This window comes from Dermochelys coriacea, chromosome 3 (assembly GCF_009764565.3).
Source record: "Dermochelys coriacea isolate rDerCor1 chromosome 3, rDerCor1.pri.v4, whole genome shotgun sequence".
Lineage (NCBI taxonomy): Eukaryota > Metazoa > Chordata > Testudines > Dermochelyidae > Dermochelys > Dermochelys coriacea.
Window position 1 is genome coordinate 139,608,782 of NC_050070.1, and position 25,191 is coordinate 139,633,972.

General features: G+C 42.7%; 1 protein-coding gene across 5 annotated transcripts in view; it reads left to right on the forward strand.

The window, feature by feature from the left end:
• Nucleotides 1–25,191, forward strand: part of FMN2 (formin 2) — a 277,143-nt gene that overhangs the window by 103,840 nt on the left and 148,112 nt on the right. For all 5 annotated transcript variants that reach the window (XM_043511421.1, XM_043511423.1, XM_043511422.1 and 2 more), the window contains one exon: nt 23,705–23,792. In XM_043511421.1, the coding sequence (XP_043367356.1) occupies nt 23,705–23,792 (88 nt within the window). The remainder of the gene's footprint in view (nt 1–23,704; nt 23,793–25,191) is intronic.

Consider the following 25,191-nt stretch of genomic DNA (forward strand, 5'->3'; position numbering starts at 1 on the left):
CTTTAAGCTAGACATACTGATCTTCTCCAAGAAGGAAGGATTGGTTCATACGGACAAAGTTTCTCTTTATTTAGCCAACAGGCACTTTGATACTATGGCAATCAGCATCATATGGTGGATCCTGGCATTCTAACAACAAAATCCTTGGGTTTGTGGCTTGATGTTCTGTGAATTTCTGCTCAAGTCCATAAGGAAAGCTCATGTTTCCCAGTTTAGCAGACAGGCTGTGGTTCCTCATTCTTGCTGAGTGCCCTCCATCTTAGAACACCACTTGCCATGCTGGCTATTTATTTTTTTTTCACCTGCATTTGCTTATAAAGTGATTATTTAAGGACTTCTTGTAACTGTACCCCTCTAATACAGCTTGGTAGGCTTACAGATCCTTCAATCATGTGATGTTTATATGACATCTGTATTTAAAAATGGCCTTCTTGGTGATTGGTGGCCTCTGTCAGGGGTGTGAGTGAACTCCAAGCTTTTATGGCTTACCCCCCTTCCAATGCCTTTGTAAAGACAAGGTATTTTTGATCTTATCTGAATATCTTGCTGAAAGTCTAATTATTATCTAAATCTCCAGTTCTCCTCTCCAGACCTCATGACTCCACAGGATTATACTCCACAAACTTATTGTAGGTATGTGGCTATTTCCTGGATAGACTGGATAGCTTAGCTTTTTCTGGAAGTCCATCTAGTTTGTGGTATTTTGAGAAATTTTCTCCTTTTGGATGTTCTGTATAGATGCTACTAACATGGCCTGCTCTTGATACTCATAGTTGATAACTGAAGGTTCAGATATCAGTGGCCCCATAAAGCCCATTGCATCAGAGATATGGTACTAGACTCACTGTTTACTCTGTATTCTCATCCAGCCCTCCATCATAACTCCTACTCTATCCACGGGCACTCCCTACACGTGTACATACGTTCCCCAGACCAGCTGCCTCACTTTCCTCACTACAGCTAGCAGCAAGATGAAACCTCTGATGAGATGCCATTATTTTCTAATTAATCATCATATAATTGGAATTAATCTCCAGGAAAGAGGATCTGTGGAGACAATTAAGTAAGCGTGAAAATACTTACAAGTAAATGGAGAACTAGAAATACATTGTCTTTATAGATCCTCACTTGCCTTCCCTGCGTCTTTTTGAAGTCTGTGGCTTATGGTCCTTTATTTACTCAGTTCCTATATGCCTTTCCAAAAAATTCTTTATAATGAGCTTGATGTCAAGTTACATGTACAATTACACATGATGCTCTCACCTGCCCTCCCCCAATACCCCCCCCGCCCATCTTCAGGGGCCAATGTCACCTGATGGTTCTGAGGTCTGCAAAGCACTACCTGGATTGAAGATTTGCAGAAGCAAGATATTTGGGACATAAGACTTCATGTTTCTGCAAGATGCTGCATGTCCAATAGGAGTTCAGTGAGCTCAGCACCTTCAAGATTGAGCCGCTAGATCACTCCACTTAATCATAAATAACTTAATTTTCACTATAGTCCTATAAAGGTGATCTACATTTCAAACAATGACTTTTTCATTTGCTGCTGACTTAACAGAATTTATTTGTTGGGCTCAAAATACAATATTTCAACATCAGAATTATATAAAAGTAAAACAACCACATGTTGGTTATGGATTGTAGAATCTACAATTATATACTCTTTGACAGATATATAAGGTTGCATTATTTTCAAAATTTTTCGGTTTATAGTGAAGTGAGTCAATATTCACCTTCCAGTTTTGTAATGTGTTGTATTCAATTGCTTCATAGTGTTAGGGTCTTAAATATGTGAAGAACCAAGCGGATTCTTGCTGCTTTTAACACTGAAAAAATCAGATGATGGTGATACTGGAACCATGTACATGTAGTAACTCCACATGAAAAGAAGTGAATGCAAAATTATACCTGATGTCTGCCCTATGAAATGCTACTTTGTTTACATTTTATGGGATTTGGCAATGCAAACCTCTGTAAGCAATAAAAATTATGGCTATTAAGTTCTATGTGGCAGACAAATAGTGGTTAAACAGAGACAGACAGTAGTTGTGGTTAAACGTTAGTGGATGTGGCTTTCAATGACTGACAGAATTTGTTTTCCTTCCAATGACAAGAATTTTCTTATATTGTTATCAAATATGCTTCAAGAAGTCCCTGAACATTTTTAAAGGATTCCCAAAGAGCATGTTGTCTGCAACAGAAACTTGCACACAGAAGTTAACAAAATTGAATTTAAGAATGTGTTTCAATTTAGAACTGACTATTTGTGTTGCCATTGTAACATGATACAAAAGTATCCCTTTAAGTGTTACTTCTGTTGTATTTATCAGATTAATGTGTCGCCGCTGCCCCTCCAGCTTCCCCCACCTGAAAATGCCGTTATAGATAGGTGTGATTTATTGAACTTCAGTCTGTGGAAATATCAAACTGATAGCTAAATCTGCTGTTTATTATGCGGGGGGGCAACAGAAGCCTGCATTAGAAGTAGCATTTGCTGAAGATTTAAATGTAAAATGCTCATATTGATAGACAGACAAGGTGGGTGAGATAATAACTTTTATTGGACCAACTTCCATTGGTGAAAGAGACAAGCTTAAAAGCTGCACAGCTCTTCCACAATAACGCTGCAAACAGCTTATCATTTAGGTTTCCTAAAATATTAAACCAATAGAGATTTGAAATGGATAAACTTTAAAAAAAATATTCTATGCGCATATCCTCAGTGAATTTGAATTTGAGTTCATTTTTAAATACTTTTTATTTATACCATAGTAAACATTTGGATAATGAAGTTCATCCCTGCTCAGCCGAAGAAGCCATTATTGTGAGAAGGCATAGCCATAATGCCACGAGAGTTTTATAGGAAGCAACTTTAAACTGTTTCTGACTTGCATGGATTCTCTGATAGATATTGGCATTTGTAAAGATCCTACAATTAGTGTTTCTGTAGTGTTTTTTATGGTCATCTATTATACAAAGCAGATGTGTTTTGTATCCTATTGAGCTGTGGAAAATACCTTTTCATTTTTCCTTCTGGACATTGAAATACATGTTGTTTGTGTGTTTATGCAGTACATTGAATAGCAATGCTAAGTTTAGTGCTCTTATTTGCAGAAAAGTTTTATTTGTGGAAACTGATTTGTTTTTCCTATGAGGATGCTTATACGTGCTTAGTTGTGCATTGATTATATATGCTATATGTAAAACATTGGCTAAATTGGCTAGTTTTGAAGAAAAGCTGTCCAAATAGCTTTCATACAGTGTTGTAGTAGCTGTGGTGATCCCAGGCTATTAGAGAGACAAGATGGGTCAGGCAGTATCTTGTATTGGACCAACATCTGTTGGTGAGAAAGACAAGCTTACACAGAACTCTTCTTCAGGCCCAGGAAACTAATGCTATGTCTACACTAGCACTTTTGTTGGTAAAACTTTTTTTGGTCAGGGATGTGAGTCCACTCCCGTGAGTGACATAAATTATACCAGCATAAGCGCTAGTGTGCACAGCACTGTGTCAGTGGGACATAAATTACACTGCTGCAGTGCTGTAAGTGTAGACGTCCTAATTCAGAGAGTCACTGCTAAATACAAGATGTAACAGATTGTTTAGCATAGTTAACACACATTTCAAGGGATTATTCCAGGTGGAGTGGCCCATTAACACCTCTCCAGTCATAAGGGTGAAAGGAAGCGGTGGGGGATGGAGCGGGAGAGAAAGCAGCTGATGGGGTGGGCAGGTAGTGGGTTAAGATTTTTGTAACAAGCCATAAATCCAGTGTGTCTATTTGTCCATGATTTTTAGCGTCGAGGAAAGTTATGAATTTAAGCTCCCAGGCTCATCTTTTAAACGTGTTGTGCAGGTTTCCTTTGAGGATGTGGACTGATAGATCAGATATAGAGAGATCGCTTTATGAAAAGTGTCCACTCACAGGTGATAGGGTGTTTTTGTCTCGTATAATTTTTTTGTGAGTTCATTTGATAGTGCAGAGATTGTCTGGTTTCATCCACATAGTTTTCATGGGGCACTTAGTGCACAGGATGAGTTACACATATGTCGTGATAGGCATGTGTAGGACCCATGGATCTTGAAAGGTGTGTTGTGAGGGATGTAGATCATTGTAGCAGTGTAGGTATGTCTGCTGGTTTTGCATCTGTTGTTCTGACAGGGTCTGGTGTCGCTTTGAGTTGATGTGCCCTAGTCTGTAAGGAGCTTGCTTCTGGTGATGAGCTTGGAGAGGTTGGGACATTATTTGAAGGCCAGAAGAGGGGGTTCAGGAAAGATTTCAGGATGGGGTCTCCATTGAGTATGGGTTATAGTTGTTTGATTATACCCATATGGGTTCTAGTGTGGATGGTAGGTGACAAGTAGGGATGTGTGGTCAGTTGCGGTTTTATTTTTGTATTGAAGCAGGTTCTCTCGTGGTATTTGGATGGCCCGTTCTATGGACTTTCTCCTCAGAGCATACGCCGTATTGCCTTGCTATAGATAACATATTTCTTGGTGTGTTTGGGATATTCACTGGATCTATGAAGGTAGTTGTGGTGATCTGTGGGTTTCTTATATATAGTTATCAGTAGGGTTTCACTGCTGAAGCTGATTGTGGTGCCCTGGAAGTTGATGCTGGTGTGGGAGAGTTACAGAAAGAGTTTTAAGGACTGGTGGTAGTGGTTGAAATTGTAGTGGAAATCTGTGAGGGAGTTGCCAGTCCAGAGGATGAAAATATCAATATATTTCAGTATATCATGTGGTTTGATGGTTTGGTCCAGAAATTCTTCTTCAAGGTGGCCCATGAAGAGGTTGGAGTATTGGGGAGCCATCCTAGTACCCAGGGCTGTTCCCATGGTTAGGACATTGCTTATTGTTGAATGTAAAATTGTTATGGGTGAGGATGAGATGGATGAGTTCTGTGATGTATTTGGGATGGGTATCTGAGGATTGTCCATTGTCTTGTAAATATATGAGGCAGGGAGCTAAGCCTTCATTGTGAGGGGTGGTAGTATACAGGGAAGTGACATCCACGGTGACAAGGATGGTGTTCTGAGGGAGGTTGTAAATGTTCCGGAGTTTGTAGAGAAAGCTGGGTGAGTGGTTTCAGGATGGTTTCTGAGAGTCTAGATCAGTGATCACCAACCTGTCGATCGCAATCGACTAGTCAATCCTGGAGACTCTCCCAGTCAATCGTGATCTCTGGCTGCAGCAGCACAGTGGGACTGCCTACTGTGGCCCCACGCTGCTCCCGGAAGCAGCCAGCATGTCCCTGCAGTTGTGCGGGGTGAGGAGGGGTCTCTGCATGCTGCTCCTGCCTGCAAGCATCACGCCCGCGGCTCCCATTGCCTGGGAATGTGGAACTGTGGCCAATTGGAGCTGCAGGGGCAATGTCTGCAGAGAGGGGCAGCATGCACAGACACGTGCCCACCTCCCCCCAGGGGCCACCCTTCTGGGAGCGGCATCACTGCGTGGTGCACTACTGGCCGGCTTGTGATGGGAAGGAGGTGCTGATGTGCCTGAGTGGGGCCGGGGCAGGCAGGAAGCCTGCCTTAGCCCCGTTGCACCACCAAAGGGAGATGCCTAAGGTAAGTGCCCCCCCCGGTGGGAAGCAGCACCCCATACCCCCTCCTGAACTCCCAGCTCCCTCCAGTACCCAAAGTCCCTGCCCCAGCCCTGAGTCCCCTCCCAGAGACAGCACCCCATACCCACTCCTCCACCCAAACCCCATTCCACAGCCTTGACCCCCCTCCCAGATCCAGCACCCTGTGCCTCCTCCTGCATCCCAAGGCTCAGCCCCCAGCCCAGAGCCCCCTTCTGCACCCAAACTCCTAGAGTTTGCACCCCTCACCCCCTTTTGCCTCCAACTCCATACCCCAGGCTCAGCCCAGAGCCCGCTCCCACACTGTGAACCCCTCAGCCCCAGCTCAGAGCCTGCAGCCCCTCCCAAACCCCAACCCCCTGCCCTAGCCTGGTGAAAGTGTTTGAGGCTGGGTGGAGAGCAAGTGACGGGGAGTGAGGGGTGGGATGGAGTGAGTGGGGCAGGGCTTCAAGGAAGGGGTGTGGCCTCAGGGAAGAGGCAGGGTAGATCCTGGGTTGCCCTTACATTCAAAAAGTGATCGTGGGCATAAAAAAAGATTGGAGACCACTGGTCTAGATATTCCTTCAGTAAAAGTGCTATGACCAGATATGGTGGGTCTGCTTGGGTTACCTTGTTTGCGTATCTTGGGAAGCATGAAGAAGGTCTTTGGGGTTGGTTTGTGGGGGATGAATTTGTAGAATTTCTCTAGGAGTCTTTGGGCGAAGGATTTGATGATAGCCTTAAATTCCTGAGTAAATTGTGGTGGTCTTTGAGTTCTCTATAGTAGGATGTGTCATAGAGTTGTCTGTTGGCCTCATTAATGTAGTAGGATGAGGGTTCTCAGCTGTTGTAAATCAGAGTAGCTTCACTGAATTTGCCCCCTTAGTCTTCAAAGAAAGCCCCCCATGGGTGGCCGAGCTAGTGTCATTTATTAAGATTTCCTGGCTCTTTACATTATAAAACCCTGTTTTCATTTGCTTTTAGCTTTGCCAGTGGTTCAGGCAGACATTCCCCATGCTAGGTGTCAGCCTCAGGCTGAATAATTTTGGATTAATATTGCCATGTTAAAAAAAATCATAAAACTGTTTCCTTGAGAAACTGTAGTGCCCCTGTGCTTTGGAGCAGAGACTCGAAATTTGGCAGAGTGTCACCTTGCTGTCAAAGATGTCCTATTTGTGTCCTGTCCCTATGAAATTTTCCATATTTTTGGCCAAGTTGGCCACTAAAAATCTGTTTTCACATGCTCAGTATGACTTTGTATTTTTGTAGTTAAATGTTCCAAAGTTTGCATCTGTAGTAAGCATGTTCTATCCCTGGAATATAGATGCTTAACAAAACTTTCCATGAAATTGCTCTTCCTGGCACCGCTTTATCTAAATAATTAAATATTAATTGAACCTGACTCTTTCATGTCCCAGGTGAGGGCCATAACCACTGGGCTGTAGAGAGTGTCTGTCTGTCAGCTCTCTCTCTCTCTCAGTAATGTGGCATCAGACATGAGCACTGAGAGCAGGGAGACTTTCTCTCCTGTGCTCTGATCCGTTCAGCTGGCACCCAAGGAGCATGGTGGAGGAGGAGGAGGAAACAGCCTGAATGAAAAGCGGAGGGGTGAGAAGCCAGATACCTGGGATAGCAAGGGGGGCACTGGGATCAGTGGGCATGGGGGTGGGGGAGAGTGGGACTCGGATGTTGGACAGAGGTGGAACCAGGGAATGGGATGTGGAACCGAGGACAGGCTACAGGTGCAGAAGAGGTCACGCTTAGGGGGATAGGGGGAAAAGAGTCTGTGCCCACTAGAACACACTCCCCTCAGGACCTGGACCAGTAGTAGAGCTTGGCAGGAAAATAGTTATTCCAACCTGCAAATATTTCTAAAAGTTAGGAAAAAAATTTCTTGTTGCGTATTGGATAAAATGAGACCTTTTGAAGCTTTTTGACGCTGCTTAGAATCTCTACGGCTCTAAGTGCTCAAGTCCCACTCCAGATACTCTCCTTCCTACCCCATCACACCCCATATGCAACTGTTTGCAAAGGAGTCCTAAGAGCACAGTCTTTTGTGGTCTTCTCATTGCCTTCATCCGGGAGAATCCTCCCCCACTAGGCACAAGGGCTGTTCAAGAGGATTTATGCTGCTCTGGCCCTTTTATGCCATTTAAAGGGTCAGAGTGGGGGTGAGGTTCTCACTCCTGATTTTTACTGCTGCAATAGCTGAGGAGGACATTAGGAGCTTTAGTGATAGTAATAAGTGTTTTTTTTTTCCGAAAAAATAATAGAGTTTAAACATTTTAGTTCAATGATACTTAGTTGGTCAAATTATAAAATGACTACAATTTCTTCCCCCGCACAACACTCATTTGCCTATCAAGTGGTTTAAAATGTTGTCACCCCAAAACTTGAAGGTTTAGTGCAATGGTATTTGACGGTTTCATACAATCACAGTTAAACGTGACACCTATTATCAATGACATTTATATAAAACTTTCTCATTTTATGTCAAATCATTATTTTTAAATATGATCTCTGATTTAATTTAATTTTGTTTTTCTCACTCCAAGAGCCTATGAAATTAGAAAAGTGATTTTGCTTAGTATAAATAGAACAGAATCAAATGTAGATTTGTAATGAATAAATTGAGTAAAAGGCATAATCTTTATAGACTCTCTTCTGTCACCACATACTTCTACTTGAGAAAAAGCTTTAGGGCCTTTCCTTTACTGTCAGGTGAGACATTTCCTTTTTTTAAATGGCTCTAAGATCTCTCATTTGAGATCATAGCAGTTTCTCCCTTTGGTTTCCACTTTCCTTTGTCAATCTCCCTGAAGTTCAGAGATGATTTTGTAATAAAGTAACTTCAGAATGAGCATGATTTTTAATATATTAAGGCATGAAATGGTGCATTCAGAATGAATGAGCAAATGTATGCCTAATTTGTTTGTACAACTAAGATTGTTTGTATCAGTTAGGTGACCACATATGCAGATGGCCTGATAAGTGAAATGCATGAGAAATTTGAAAATTGTGGGTTTATACCTAATTTTTACGAAGTGTAAGTTTGAAGAAAGACTATATTGTGCCTTATGAAAGTCAATGGGATTATGCTCCTAACTCACTTAGAAACTTTTAAAATCCCCCTATAGTTTCCCAAATAGGGACTGGAGAGCCTAACCTGAGGCACCCCTTTTTTGAAAATCATAGCTGTGGTCTTCAAGAAATAATGAGGGGAAAAAAGCCAGTCGTTGTGGATAACAATGAGCTAAACTGGCAGAGATGATCAGGTCTGGTGGTTTGCGGGGGATCCCTGTATTTTCTTTTAAAACCAGGAAGTTGAAATGTTTCTATGTATTTCTCTCTCTACTTTTAAAATATGAATCCATTATTGTTTCTAATTAGAGGAACATTTTAGTCTATTGTTCTGTCTCCTCTTGAAGAACATGATGCACAGAAAATAAGTAAAAAGAAAAGGAGTACTTGTGGCACCTTAGAGACTAACAAATTTATTAGAGCATAAGCTTTCGTGAGCTACAGCTCACTTCATCGGATGCATTTGGTGGAAAAAACAGAGGAGAGATTTATATACACACACACAGAGAACATGAAACAATGGGTTTATCATACTCACTGTAAGGAGAGTGATCACTTAAGATAAGCCATCACCAACAGCAGGGGGGGGAAGGAGGAAAACCTTCCATGGTGACAAGCAGGTAGGCTAATTCCAGCAGTTAACAAGAATATCAGAGGAACAGTGGGGGGTGGGGTGGGGGGGAGAAATACCATGGGGAAATAGTTTTACTTTGTGTAATGACTCATCCATTCCCAGTCTCTATTCAAGCCTAAGTTAATTGTATCCAGTTTGCAAATTAATTCCAATTCAGCAGTCTCTCCTTGGAGTCTGTTTTTGAAGCTTTTTTGTTGAAGTATAGCCACTCTTAGGTCTGTGATCGAGTGACCAGAGAGATTGAAGTGTTCTCCAACTGGTTTTTGAATGTTATAATTCTTGACGTCTGATTTGTATCCATTCATTCTTTTACGTAGAGACTGTCCAGTTTGGCCAATGTACATGGCAGAGGGGCATTGCTGGCACATGATGGCATATATCACATTGGTAGATGCGCAGGTGAACGAGCCTCTGATAGTGTGGCTGATGTGATTAGGCCCTATGATGGTATCCCCTGAATAGATATGTGGACAGAGTTGGCAACGGGCTTTGTTGCAAGGATAGGTTCCTGGGTTAGTGGTTCTGTTGTGTGGTGTGTGGTTGCTGGTGAGTATTTGCTTCAGATTGGGGGGCTGTCTGTAAGCAAGGACTGGTCTGTCTCCCAAGATCTGAGAGAGCGATGGCTCGTCCTTCAGGATAGGTTGTAGATCCTTGATGATGCGTTGGAGAGGTTTTAGTTGGGGGCTGAAGGTGATGGCTAGTGGCGTTCTGTTGTTTTCTTTGTTGGGCCTGTCCTGTAGTAGGTGACTTCTGGGTACTCTTCTGGCTCTGTCAATCTGTTTCTTCACTTCAGCAGGTGGGTATTGTAGTTGTAGGAATGCATGATAGAGATCTTGTAGGTGTTTGCCTCTGTCTGAGGGGTTGGAGCAAATGCGGTTATATCGTAGCGCTTGGCTGTAGACAATGGATCGAGTGGTATGATCTGGATGAAAGCTAGAGGCATGTAGGTAGGAATAGCGGTCAGTAGGTTTCCGATATAGGGTGGTGTTTATGTGACCATCGCTTATTAGCACCGTAGTGTCCAGGAAGTGGATCTCTTGTGTGGACTGGTCCAGGCTGAGGTTGATGTGGGATGGAAATTGTTGAAATCATGGTGGAATTCCTCAAGAGCTTCTTTTCCATGGGTCCAGATGATGAAGATGTCATCAATGTAGCACAAGTAGAGTAGGGGCATTAGGGGACGAGAGCTGAGGAAGCGTTGTTCTAAGTCAGCCATAAAAATGTTGGCATACTGTGGGGCCATGCGGGTACCCATCGCAGTGCCGCTGATTTGAAGGTATACATTGTCACCAAATGCGAAATAGTTATGGGTCAGGACAAAGTCACAAAGTTCTGCCACCAGGTTAGCCGTGACAGTATCGGGGATACTGTTTCTGACGGCTTGTAGTCCATCTTTGTGTGGAATGTTGGTGTAGAGGGCTTCTACATCCATAGTGGCTAGGATGGTGTTTTTAGGAAGATCACCAATGGACTGTAGTTTCCTCAGGAAATCGGTGGTGTCTCGAAGATAGCTGGGAGTGCTGGTAACGAAGGGCCTGAGGAGGGAGTCTACATAGCCAGACAATCCTGCTGTCAGGGTGCCAACGCCCGAGATGATGGGGCGTCCAGGATTTCCAGGTCTATGGATCCTGGGTAGCAGACAGAATAACCCAGGTCGGGGCTCCAGGGGTGTGTCTGTGCGGATTTGTTCTTGTGCTTTTTCAGGGAGTTTCTTGAGCAAATGCTGTAGTTTCTTTTGGTAACTCTCAGTGGGATCAGAGGGTAATGGCTTGTAGAAAGTGGTGTTGGAGAGCTGCCTAGTAGCCTCTTGTTCATACTCCGACCTATTCATGATGACTACAGCACCTCCTTTGTCAGCCCCCTTGATCACGATGTCAGAGTTGTTTCCGAGGCTGTGGATGGCACCGTGCTCCGCATGGCCGAGGCCATGGGGCAAGCGATGCTGCTCCTCCACAATTCCAGCTCGTGCACGTCGGTGGAAGCAGTCTACTACGGTGCTAATAAGCGATGGTCACATAAACACCACCCTATATCGGAAACCTACTGACCGCTATTCCTACCTACATGCCTCTAGCTTTCATCCAGATCATACCACTCGATCCATTGTCTACAGCCAAGCGCTACGATATAACCGCATTTGCTCCAACCCCTCAGACAGAGACAAACACCTACAAGATCTCTATCATGCATTCCTACAACTACAATACCCACCTGCTGAAGTGAAGAAACAGATTGACAGAGCCAGAAGAGTACCCAGAAGTCACCTACTACAGGACAGGCCCAACAAAGAAAACAACAGAACGCCACTAGCCATCACCTTCAGCCCCCAACTAAAACCTCTCCAACGCATCATCAAGGATCTACAACCTATCCTGAAGGATGAGCCATCGCTCTCTCAGATCTTGGGAGACAGACCAGTCCTTGCTTACAGACAGCCCCCCAATCTGAAGCAAATACTCACCAGCAACCACACACCACACAACAGAACCACTAACCCAGGAACCTATCCTTGCAACAAAGCCCGTTGCCAACTCTGTCCACATATCTATTCAGGGGATACCATCATAGGGCCTAATCACATCAGCCACACTATCAGAGGCTCGTTCACCTGCGCATCTACCAATGTGATATATGCCATCATGTGCCAGCAATCCCCCTCTGCCATGTACATTGGCCAAACTGGACAGTCTCTACGTAAAAGAATGAATGGACACAAATCAGACGTCAAGAATTATAACATTCAAAAACCAGTTGGAGAACACTTCAATCTCTCCGGTCACTCGATTACAGACCTGAGGGTGGCTATCCTTCAACAAAAAAGCTTCAAAAACAGACTCCAAGGAGAGACTGCTGAATTGGAATTAATTTGCAAACTGGATACAATTAACTTAGGCTTGAATAGAGACTGGGAATGGATGAGTCATTACACAAAGTAAAACTATTTCCCCATGGTATTTCTCCCCCCCACCCCACCCCCCACTGTTCCTCTGATATTCTTGTTAACTGCTGGAATTAGCCTACCTGCTTGTCACCATGGAAGGTTTTCCTCCTTCCCCCCCCTGCTGTTGGTGATGGCTTATCTTAAGTGATCACTCTCCTTACAGTGAGTATGATAAACCCATTGTTTCATGTTCTCTGTGTGTGTGTATATAAATCTCTCCTCTGTTTTTTCCACCAAATGCATCCGATGAAGTGAGCTGTAGCTCACGAAAGCTTATGCTCTAATAAATTTGTTAGTCTCTAAGGTGCCACAAGTACTCCTTTTCTTTTTGTGAATACAGACTAACACGGCTGCTACTCTGAAACCTGTGAGAAAATAAGTAAAATAAGCATCTGAATCTAAACAATGTGAGTAATTTTTCATGTAATGTCATAACAGAGAGTCATTAACTAGAGCAGCAATCTGTTATTAGAGGGTTACCTCTATAATAACATGAAGGGTATTTGTTTTAACCAACAACATGTACATCTATACTATTTTAATGGTAAAACTGTGTGAAAGAGTGTGAAAAATTTCTTATACATAGGGTTGAAAGCTTATGACTTATGAGAGCTGAATTGTGAGGAAGGTGGGAAGGAATGAAAGATAAGCTAAAGAGTTAGCACTGACCTCATTTTCAAACAGAAGTTGTAGCATTATGAAGTAGGCACATAAAGCTGGCTAGCAATTTGCATTAAAGGTATTGTGCTAGTTTATACAATGTGACAACAGCCGGTGGATGGCACCTTTATAGAGGTGTATGGTGAGGAGAGTTTTGAAATTTCTAGTTTTTATTGATGTCAAGGAGAATCTTGAATTGGAGAAGGGAGCAGAGCTGATTGGATAGGAGTGCCAGTCAAGAAAGATATATTAATTTGGGGTGGTGGGGGAGAATGGGGTTCAAAGCACACTTATACAGAACCTCGCCGAACCAACCTTCCCCAGCATTGACTTTAATCAGCGTGTCTGACGTTGGCTCCATGTGACATGGATGGCTTTGTTAAACACTTTGCCATGAAGATATGTATTAAACACTTGGGGCAGCGCACACAACTTTTTAAGATTAGTAGAAAATGTTGGGGATCTTGCTGTATTACAGCATTGGCACTCATGTGCTATGGCTCCTTTCCCCCTTACCCTAACACCATCAATACAAACTAGAGATTGGGTCTGAATATTTACCTGGAAACCTGGTGATGGTGACAATAAAATGTCATCCTCAAGTCTGTGGGGAGGGTATAAAAAGTGAAAGAAGGCTTCAATACACTGTTGTAGCCGTTCTTTACAATTGGAATAGACTGGAGTCTATCTAAAAGTATGTCTACACTATAAAATTAGGTCGATTTTATAGAAGTTGATTTTTAGAAATCGATTTTATACAGTCACTTGCATATGTCCCCACTAAGCGCATTAAGTCAGTGGAGTGCATCCTCACTACTGTGGCTAGCATCGACTTATGGAGCGGGTCGGTATAGCACTGTCAGTAGCTATCCCACAGTTCCCACAGTCTCTGCCACCCATTGGAATACTGGGTTAAGCTCCCAATGCCTGATGGGGCAAAAAATTGCCGCGGGTGGATTTGGGCACATGTTGTCAGTCGCCCCTCCCTCCCTGAAAGCAACGACAAACAATTGTTTTGCGCCTTTTTTCCATGTAGACACCATACCACAGCAAGCATGGAGCATGCTCAGCTCAGCTCACCGTCATTGCTGCTGTTGGTGTTCTGGGTGCTGCTGTCAGCAGATGATGCAGTAGGACTGCTCACCATCATCATCTACCATTTCTGCTGCAACTCTGTTCTTCTGCTCTTGTAAATGAGCTCAGCCTCAGTAGCAAATTTCTCCATGTTGTCGTCATCCACTGCTTCCGCTGAATCTCTGCTCTCCTGGTGCCATGAATCCACCTCGCGGGTCCTCTCGTCGTTTTGTATAAATATCTATTCTCGTTGCATCTGTCATCATCCACCACTTCCACTGCAACTCTGCTCTCCTGCAGACGCCATATTACGTCAAGCATGGAGCCCGCTCAGCTCACCGCTGCTTTTGCGAGCATTGTAAACACCTTGCACATTATCCTGCAATATGTGCAGAACCTGCAAAAGCAGGTGAGGAGGCGACGACAGTGTGATCATGATAGTGATGAGGACATGGACACAGACCTCTCTCAAAGCACTGTCCCTGGCAACTTGGAGATCATGGTGGTAATGGGGCAGGTTCCTGCCATATAACGCCGATTCTGGGCCCAGGAAACAAGCACAGATTGGTGGGACCACATAGTGTTGCAGGTCTGGGATGATTCCCAGTGGTTGTGAAACTTTTGCATGTGTAAAGGCACTTTCTTGGAACTGTGTGACTTGCTTTCCCCTGCCCTGAAGTGCACGAATACCAAGATGAGAGCAGCCCTCACAGTTGAGAAGCGAGTGGTGATAGTCCTGTGGAAGTTTGCAACGCCAGACAGCTACTGGTCAGTCGGGAATCAATTTGGAGTGGGTAAATCTACTGTGGGGGCTGCTGTGATCCAAGTAGCCAATGCAATCACTTAACTGCTGCTATCAAGGGTAGTGACTCTGGGAAATGTGCAGGTCATAGTGGATGGCTTTGCTGCAATGGGGTTCCCTAACTGTGGTGGAGCGATAGACAGAACACATATCCCTATCTTGGGACGGATCACCTTGGCAGCCAGTATGTAAATCGCAAGGAGTACTTTTCAATGGTGCTGCAAGCACTGGTGGATCACGAGGGACATTTCACCAACATCAACGTGGGATGGCTGGGAAAGGTGCATGACAATTGCATCTTCAGGAACTCTGGTCTGTTTGAACAGCTGCAGGAAGGAACTTACTTCCCAAACCAGAAAATTACTGTTCGGGATGTTGAAATGCCTTTAGTTATCCTTGGGGACCCAGCCTATCCCTTAATGCCATGGATCATGAAGCCATACACAGACAGCCTAGACAGTAGTCAGGAGCAGTTCAACTATAGGCTGAGCAAGTGCAGAATGGTGGTAGAATGTGCATTTGGATGTTTAAAAGAGCGCTGGCACAATTTACTGACTAGGTTAGACCTCAATGAAACCAGTATTCCCATTTTTATTGCTACTTGCTGTGTGCTCCACAATATCTGTGAGAGTAATGGGGAGACGTTTATGGCAGGGTGGGAGGTTGAGGCAAATCGCCTGGTGGCCGATTAGGCGCAACCAGACACCAGGACAATTAGAAGAGCACAGCTGGGCTTCCTGCGCATCAGAGAAGCTTTGAAAACCAGTTTCATGACTGACCAGGCTACGGTGTGACAATTCTGTTTGTTTGTTCTTGATGAAAACCCACCCCCTTGGTTGACTCTGCTTCCCTGTAAGCCAAGCGACCTCCCCCCTTCGATCACCACTTTCAGAGGCAATAAAGTCATTATTGTTTCAAAATCCTGCATTCTTTCTTAATTCATCACACAAATGGGGGAAAACTCGCAAGGTAGCCCGGGAGGGGTGCATGAGGAGGGAAGCACTGGGTGGGGTGGTGGATGAGAGGAGCATGGAAGGCCACACTACAGTTCAAAACTTATTGAATGTCAGCCTTCTGTTTCTTGGGCAATCCTCTGAGGTGGAGTTGTTGGGTGCCCATAGCCTTCCCCCCGCGTTCTTGGGTGTCTGGGTGAGGAGGATATGGAACTTGGGGAGGAGGGCAGGTGGTTATATAGGGGCTGCAGTGGCGATCTGTGCTCCTGCTGCCTTTCCTGTAACTCCACCAGATGCCTGAGCGTGTCAGTTTGCTCCCCCATTAGCCTCAGCATTGCATCCTGCCTCCTCTCATTATGCTCCTTCCTCCTCTCATCACGTTCATTTAACGCTTTCCTGGACTCTGACATTGTCTGCCTCCACGCATTCTGCTGAGCTCTTTCAGTGAGGGAGGACTGCATGAGTTCTGAGAACATGTCACTGCGAGTGCATTTTTTTCGCCTTCTAATCTGCGCTAGCCTCTGGGACGGAGATGATAGGGGGAGCGTAGAAACATTTGCAGCTGCAGGAGGAAAAAAAGGGAGAGTATTATTTAAAAAGATACATTTTACAGAACAAATGGAAGATTATTTCACACTGAATCAAGTGAATCACATTACATAGCACATGTGCTTTTGGTACAAGGTTGCATTTTGCCTCTTGTATTGAGTGCCTGCCAGTTTGGTGTGAGACATCACATGCTCGACTGGGCAACAGAATTCGGCTTGCAGGCAGCCATGGTAAGGCAAAGGGTTTCGACTTCTTCAACCTTCATAACATGTGGGAATCATTTGAAACAGCAGCGCTCTCCTTTCCCATACCAAGCAAAGCCTGTTGAGTTGGCCATTTAAAAGGAGGGGCTATGGTTTTAGGGTGAATGTGCAGCACAACCCAACCCCCCCACACTCCCATTTCTCTGGGATGATTGCTTCACCCCCCACCCCACTGCATGGGTAGTATCAGGGAAGATCCCTGTCAACCAAACACGAACAGCTTAGCATGAACGGGCCTCCACCACCATGTGGCTAACAGCGGGGATGATTTCTTTTCAGCCAAAGGCAAACAGCCCAGCAGAAACGGGCCCTTCTGAATGTCCCCCTTAAACAAATTTTCCGTATTTCAACCAGGTGGCCATGAATGATATCACTCTCCTGAGGCTAACACAGAGAGATAAAGAACGGATGTTGCTTGAATGCCACCAAAGCACGGGTCCATTCACTGCAGTGCTTTGTTCTGCAATGATTCCAAATTACTTGCTACTGGCTTGGCATGGTAAAGTGTCCATGGAGCATGGAATAAGGCTGCCCTCCCCAGAAACCTTCTGCAAAGGCTGTTAGAGTACCTCCAGGAGAGCTTCATGGAGATGTCCCTGGAGGATTTCTGCTCCATTCCCAGACACATTAAGACTTTTCCAGTAGCTATACTGGCCATGAATGCATCCCAAGTCTTCAGGACAAATTAGTCATTAAACACTCTTGCTTTTAAACCCTGTATTATATTTACAAAGGTACACTCACCAGAGATGCCTTCTCCGGCTTCATGGTCCAGGAGCCCACCTTGGGAGGGTATTGGCTCCAGGGTGATGAACAGTTCCTGGCTGCCCAGGAGAAGGGATTCTTCACTTGATGCTGTGTGCTATTCTCAACCTCCTCCTCCATCTTCCTTATCCCTGTGGCATGAGACTCCCCTTTGCAGGTGTCCACGGACAGTGGTGGGGTAGTGGTAGCCCCCCTCCCCCTAGAATTGCATGCCACTCATAGAAGTGGCATATATGGGGCTCTGACCTGGAGCGACCGTTTGCCTCCTTTGTTTTTTGTTAGGCTTGCCTGAGTGCCTTAATTTTCACGCGGCACTGCAGTGTGTCCCTTTTGTAGCCTCTGTCCATCATGCCCTTGGAGATTTTGACATATATATTGGCATTTCGTCTTTTGGAATGGAGTTCTGCCTGCATGGATTCTTCACACCATACAGCAATCAGATCCAGTACTTCCTGTTCGGTCCCTGCTGGAGCTCTTTTGTGATTCTGGGGCTGCATGGTCACCTATGCTGATCAGCTCGCTATGCTGGCCAAACAGAAAATGAAATTCAAAAGTTCCCAGGGCTTTTCCTGTCCACCTGGCCAGTGCATCTGAGTTGAGTCTTGTCCAGAGCGATCACAATGGAGCACTCTGGGATAGCTCCCGGAGGCCTATACCATCTAATTGCATCCACACTACCCCAAATTCGACCCAGGGAGGTTGATTTTAGCGCTAAACCCCTCGCTGGGGAGGAGTACAGAAATCTATTTTAAGAGCCCTTTAAGTCAACAAAACAGGATTGGTAATGTGGACGAGTGCAGGGTTAAATCGGCCTAACGCTACTAAATTCGACCTAAACTCCTAGTGTAGACCAAAGCTAAGAGAAGTTGGCATCTGAGTCATCACAGATTTCTTCAACTTGTTCCAAAGGCCCCTTCTCCTGACCCAGATTCATTGCCACCAAAAATATATAAATAAATAACCCCAAAACAATAGCTATTGATTACATACAGTTCAGTCAACTCACTTAGCCAATGCATCTTCAGAGTCAACGAGCATGGTCATTGGCTGTTGGTCTTTAGCCAGCTCCAGTGCATCTCATTGAATGCTGGATCTGTTGCACTCTACTGCTTGCTTTCACTCCTTAACAGCAAAGGAATTTTCCTGATTGGCCAGTGTTGGATTTTTTGGCAATAGCAGCCATAACTGGCTTCCTATGCTAAAAACTTTGCAGCAGGATTCCTTCCTGATCAGTATTTTACTCCAGCCTTACTTTTGGGATTGTCTTAACCCCTTTCTATTATAAAGAAGCCACTGGATGTCCTCAGTCCCTTAATTTAATTATAAATCTTGTGTCTTTATGGGAAACATGTACAATTCCATTTGGTATTATTTTTAGGGACCTAAACGCTTCCACCAGAAAATTGTTAGACTGTTCATAATAATGTATGTCTACACTGTAATTAAAAACCTGTGGCTGGCCCATGCCAGCTGGCTTGGGCTCATGGGGCTCTTGCTAAGAAGCTGTTTAAGTGTGGTGTAGATGTTTAGGCCTGGGTTGGAGCCTCATGTCCCAAGTCACAAGCCACTGGTTTAATTGCAGTGTAGACCCTAAAAGGCTTTAGTTCCTTCCCAGTGAAGGGGATCCAGGCTGATTAGTACTTTATTGCTTTGATCTGGTCTTTCAAGTTCTTGTTTGGAAACTTAAGGGTTTTGCATATTCCATACAAATCTTTTAATAGATCCTAGGTTTTGTACGGTTGAGTTGCATGTGTGTGTGATTTATTTTTTGTTTAAGAATTAATTAGTAGTTTTCCTTACCAGCAAGAACCATGGGACACTTTTGGTTAATGTTAACCGTTACATTCTGAACCAGAAAGTGAGAATCCTTGCAAAACTCCTCGGCATTACCTAAAGATTATTCTGGGGAAAGGGAATCTTCATATATTTGTTCCAGGGCTTTTATCATCTAACATCTGTATTGTATTACTATTCACTAAATGTATCTTTGGACAACACAAGCAATAATATTCAATCAGGAATAAATTTGGCATGTAGTTTTGTTTACTAGTCAACAGCAAGGACCATTCAACAGTCAGAAGCTTTGTTTTAGACATTAATGTGCTGATATTATCTGTAGGTTCCTTTTTTCTTTTTTTAATTTATTGAAAGTGGCATTCCAGATTACAAAATAAAAAAGTTGTATATTGTGTCTAAGGTACCTAGATCTTAGATAGATTTGATTAGCAACCTTTTGTTGTATATCCTTTTAATGGCATCACTAGTCTGTAGCCAGTAGGCCTAGACTGCAAAGCTAATTATTTTATTTTAAATTCTGGGAATTGCTTTAGTCACATATGCTAATATTCATGTTTTGTTAATTAATATTGTATTGTCACAGCCACTGTATTGGAGGAAACCTTGAAAGAGAAAAGAAACAGGAAACTTTGGTATTCATGCAATTTTCCATGGATTGAATGAAAATTAAAGTTAAGATGCGTATAAAAATCAAAATGAAATAACCTACTTTTTAAATGTAACTAGCCAAAAAGTGGCAATTACTATGTCACAATCTTCTTTTCAATCACTTTTCTATACACTTTGTTCGCAGGCCCAGAAATGATAGATCTTAATCTTCACTTTGATGTTTCTTTGACTCACTCCTTATAACTCAGAATTCTGGCCCCAGAGGTCCAGTATATTCCTAGTTCACATCTTATACATAGGCAATGTCTTTTCCTATTTGGTTACAGTGAGAAGTTATGCAGAGGTGAAAGTAAGTTAGAGGAATTACTGGTACGCTGGATTCCTGAGCAGGGGGCGTGGCCTCAACCGGAAGAGGCAGGGCCTTAAATCCCTGGGCCCTTTAAATCTTGATTTAAAGAGCCAGGGCTCCAGCTGAAGTAGTGGTGGCTGGGAGCCCGGGGCCCTTTAAATTTCCCCTGAGCTACCAGCTGCAGAGGTGGCTGGGAGCCCTGGGGCTTAGGCAATTTAAAGGGCCCAGGGCTTCAGCTGCTGCTACCGCTACCCCAGGGCTCTGGGCTCTGGCGGAGCTTTAAAGGTCCTGGGGCTCTGCTGTGGTAGCAGCTGCCAGAGCCCTGAGCCCTTTAAATCCCCACCTGAGCCCTGCTGCCCGAGCCCTGGGGTAGCGGTGGTCAGGCTCCATCGGAGATTTAAAAGGCCCCGGGGCTCCAGCCGCCGCTACCACCCCAACCCTTTAAATCCCCTCCGGAGCTCCGCCGCCGCTACCCCAGGGCTTCAGCAGCAGGGCTCAGGCGGGGATTTAAAGGGCCCTGGGAGGGTAGCAGGGGCTGGAGCTCCGGGGCCCTTTAAATCCCCGCCAGAGCCCCGCTGCTGCTACCCCAGGGCTCAGGCCGGGATTTAAAGGGCCCCAGAGGGGTAGCAGCGGCTGGAGCTCCGGGGCCCTTTAAATCCCCACCGCAGCCCTACCGCTGCTACCCCAGGGCTTTAAATTGCCCTCTCGGAAAGCCGGTCCTGGTACTCTGAAGTTATGATAGTTAATAAATAGCAATTGTTCTGTCTTCCATTAGTTCACTCTGCAACAAGTTCCTGAGCTGTGACCTAACTAGTTTACTTTCAATTTCTTTATCCTGTCGTTTTTTTGAGACTGTTTCTTCCTAAAGTGTTTCCACTTACATTTTCATTTGTTCTGTTTCCTGTTTGGAGCAATTATCTTGCCTTCTGCAGACACTGGTTCAAAAGGAACACAAGAAGGACCTCTTTCCTCTGTAGCTGACCACAGCAGGCTTAATCTGTCATAATTATACTCTTGTGGGATGCTCTACTCTTGGGATCCAAAGTGGTGGAAAATATTTCAGTTCCACCCCATCTCCAGAGTTCAATTCATTTCTATTAATATTTTTAAAGTGAAACTTCTAAAGATTTATTAGTTGACATAGGAGGGGACTTCCTGCTCCTGGAAGAAAGAAAATACTTCATGGATTTTCCAGTACTGCACAGTCTGTAGAGACATACAAGTGACAGCAGTATAATAATGCTCTTTGTTTGTGTAATTGCTTACTTCCTTCATGATGCAGCTCAAGATACTGCCAAGATTTCTATTAGAGGCAATATAATGGCTGGAAATATTGAAGACACAACCTGATGACCAAGAGTTGTTTTATTTTGTAGACAGACATAGATGGTCTTAAATATGTTGATAGTTACAATTAATAGCTTCTCTCCACAGCAAGAAAACCCTTAAAGATTGTTTCTCTGGCTAGATTTGTCTTAAGAGGTTCAGGTTTACCTGAGATTTAGAGATTCTAATTTGAAAGAGAGAGTACTTTTGAGCTCCTTCAGTGGAAGATCCAGATTAATCTAATTGTTTTTCTTACTTATAAGACCGAGTGCTATTCTTTAATTCTGATATCTGCATTTGACATCCATGTTCAGTAGCTTTTCAGGTCCATTTGATTTTTTTATGTTTTGAGATTCCTTAATGAGTTTTTTTTTTTTTTTTGTCAAATTCTATTCTGAGTTTAGGGTTATGTTTTGTTTTGTTTAAATTTATGAGCAAAAGTTAACACACACATTGGTTTCTGGTTGCTACTTTTTCAGTTCATCAGTAAGATACAGTATTTTTATTTCACTGGCTAATTAAAAGAAGGGCGGTGTAGAGAAAGCAAGACAAAATGTAAGCTGACACAGTGAAGACTTTAACTTTTATGGGACAATGTAAAAGCTAGGCTGCAAAAGCCTGACTCTGGGAGTTCCTCTAGCTTCCTTATTTTAACCAGAGTATCCGCTAAAATCTAAGTCATGCTCTTGTATTTCCAATTAGCCTCTCTTTATACGTCAAACTAAAAACCTATATTCACTTGCATGAAATCCTGAAGGAATCAGACTTAGTAATGGTCTGATGGAAAACACCTTGTGTACCTTTATACTTGCCTAGATATAAATCGACTTTTTGGTAGATTAATTCAGTCATCATCAGCTGTACTCTTTCAAATGCTGGGTGAAATCTGGTTTCTGGAACTATCTTTTTTCCAAGACAGAATGGATGATTCAGCCATTTGGGCAGCATCCTCCAGCTAATAAAACCTAAATAGTGACTTTAAAAAAAAATTGTGTACATTTTGAATTGTTCAACATTAAATGTGGTTTTGTTCCTTTTCTGTGTATTAACATTATTTACTGCTCAGTAATGTTGACTAGAATAGTTTGATTTTTTTAACCACCTGTCATACATCAATTAGCTGTTCTTGTTTTATAGCTTTGATCTGCCAGTCTGTTTCCCCTCAAAAACTAGGAACATAATTACAACAACAGTTTTTGTCTTAAAACATTTGTGTGACAATGAATTAAGATTATTTATTTTCTATGAATGCTCCAATTTAATTAAAAATATAAACACCATTAACTGTTAAGGAGTCTGTCACTTCTGGAAATTGGACCTTTACTGGCTTTAATTACATTTGGCTTTTCAGGAACACTTGAAACTTAATGGCTTGTAGAGAGAAAAGTCTGTCTGTGTCCCTTATATGGCCTGTGAGGAAGAAGTAGTCTCAGTTTTTTTTTTTTTTTTTTAACTAATTGGCATATACTTCTCAGACTATGTAGCAAATTGCTTTACACAGAAAAGTCTTTTATCTAGGACCACATCATTTGCCTGATAAGGAATCTCTCCTGGAGCTACTCTGTGTGTGTTTTGTAATACTGGAATGAGAAGCAAGAAAGAGGCCACTCTGCTTAAAGCTATCTGGAAGTTAGTCTGTAAATTAATTGTTGCTTTTGTGTTTACAGAGCCAACACATGGTATATACAAATATGTAGGCAGCTAATTTTTTAACTCCAGCTACTCAAACTAGCAATTTTGAGGGTCTGATGTAGCTTTCATAGCATACTTTGAGACCTTTTGTGTTCCCTAAAAGTGATCAAAGAGCATCTCAATATGTACATGGTTATTTTGCTTTCTAAATAACATTCATATTGGCCCTACTACATCAAACGTTCAAATAAATATGACATTCTCACAGTTTTAGCTTTCATTGAAGCTGGAAATCATTGTGTGGTTTTGGAAACCAAACACATTCCAAAACACAGTTGGAAACTTTTTATATGACAGCCTGTTTTATGCAGATAGTAACATCAGTGTGAGGATGAAGATGGAAATGCATATCCAATGGAGGGTGAAATTGTTAGCTTCATTGAAATCAAAGGCAGCTTTTACACTGAATTCAACAGGACCAGGATTTCACCCAGATTATCTGGCTGTCTACGCTTGTCATGGCTTACACAGAAAAAGTACATTTTGCATGGCATGAATAACAGCACATTACTTTTTTTATCCAATTAAACAAGTACAGTACAAGGTACCTTGCATTTCTTGGATTCGTAACGAGCAATACAAAATATTTTGTAAATCCTGGCTGCTGAGTGCAAGTTAATAAATGTTTCTTTTCTTGGCCAGGTTGTCAAGTTATTAAGCAACAAAAGATCTCAGGCAGTTGGAATACTAATGTCCAGTCTTCATTTAGATATGAAAGACATCCAGCACGGTAAGTACAATAAACTTTTATTAAGTAAGGCTTTTCAATAAAAATATTTTTTCTAAAATCCAGAAGGTATTTGATGCCAGTGTGTATCTACCCATTTGATTAGTGTTACATAATTGCCATGCATTATATACAGAGTTGCACAGTTAATGTGGCTGTTCATTCAAAGCCTTGCAATTTACATTCTTTCACTTGGATTCTGTCAGATATATGAAATCTAATGTCTTTGGCTCCAGCCTATATTGTATTGTTGATTCTAACGCAGTTAGCATAACTGGAAATCTAGTCACCTGGGAATGTTGTGACTTCCACGTTATTTATTTGCTGTGTAAAATCGTTCCTACATTTAGTATTAGAATATCACGTATAGACTTCTTAGTTGCTTTATCTTCAAGAATGTTATAAAGAGAAACATTTTGATGAGATTGTAATATTTTTCAAATTTATACTAGGATGGCAGAAAAGAGGAGTTATATTTTTATTCAGAGTTTCCTTTATGCTTCCCAGGGGCTTTGAATAGATTTAAAGCAGACTGATCTGTCCTGTGAAGTGCCAGCCTACCTATTAAATAAACATGGTTGCAAGTATAGTGCAGGCTTAATAAATCATGGAAAAAAAAATTCTAGCTTTCTAGCCTACATCTTTACAGACATGAATTCCATTTGCTGTGCTTAGATTATTTTGTGGAATAATTCATATTTAGAACAAATTTTCCTGTGATCTGTCAGCCAGTGAGTAACTCTTAATCACAATTTAAGTTTTTATTAAATTGTTTTGATGGTTACTAGACTTCCTCAAGCTGAAACGTTTAGGATGGTAGTCATAGAACAAGGCGCCAGTACTGGCGCCAAGAAATACTTGGTATTTCTAAAGCTGGCAGATGTAGTTCAGTTAAGTCATTGAGTGAAATCTGAAAACAATGATATGGTCCTTTCCTTCAGTCAAATATTCAACTTGGTTTGAGTTAATAATGAGAACCTTATGAACAAAGGAGTCCGCCTAACATCTGTGTCTGCGGTAAAGCCAACGCGAGTTCATTGAAAATTTGCTTGCTTAACATGCAATACTAACAGTAACATGGCATGAATGTCTGTAGTTGAAGGGGTCAAACAATATTATGCTTAACCTTTATCCTATTAGAATGTTAAGTATATAGGATCATCTGTCGTACAAGTTGCACACTATTTTTTAAAAAGAAAAGGAGTACTTGTGGCACCTTAGAGACTAACAAATTTATTTGAGCATAAGCTTTCATGAGCTACAGCTCACTTCATCAGATGCTGTAGCTCACGAAAGCTTATGCTCAAATAAATTTGTTAGTCTCTAAGGTCCCACAAGTACTCCTTTTCTTTTAGTGGATACAGACTAACACGGCTGCTACTCTGAAACTGACACTAATTTG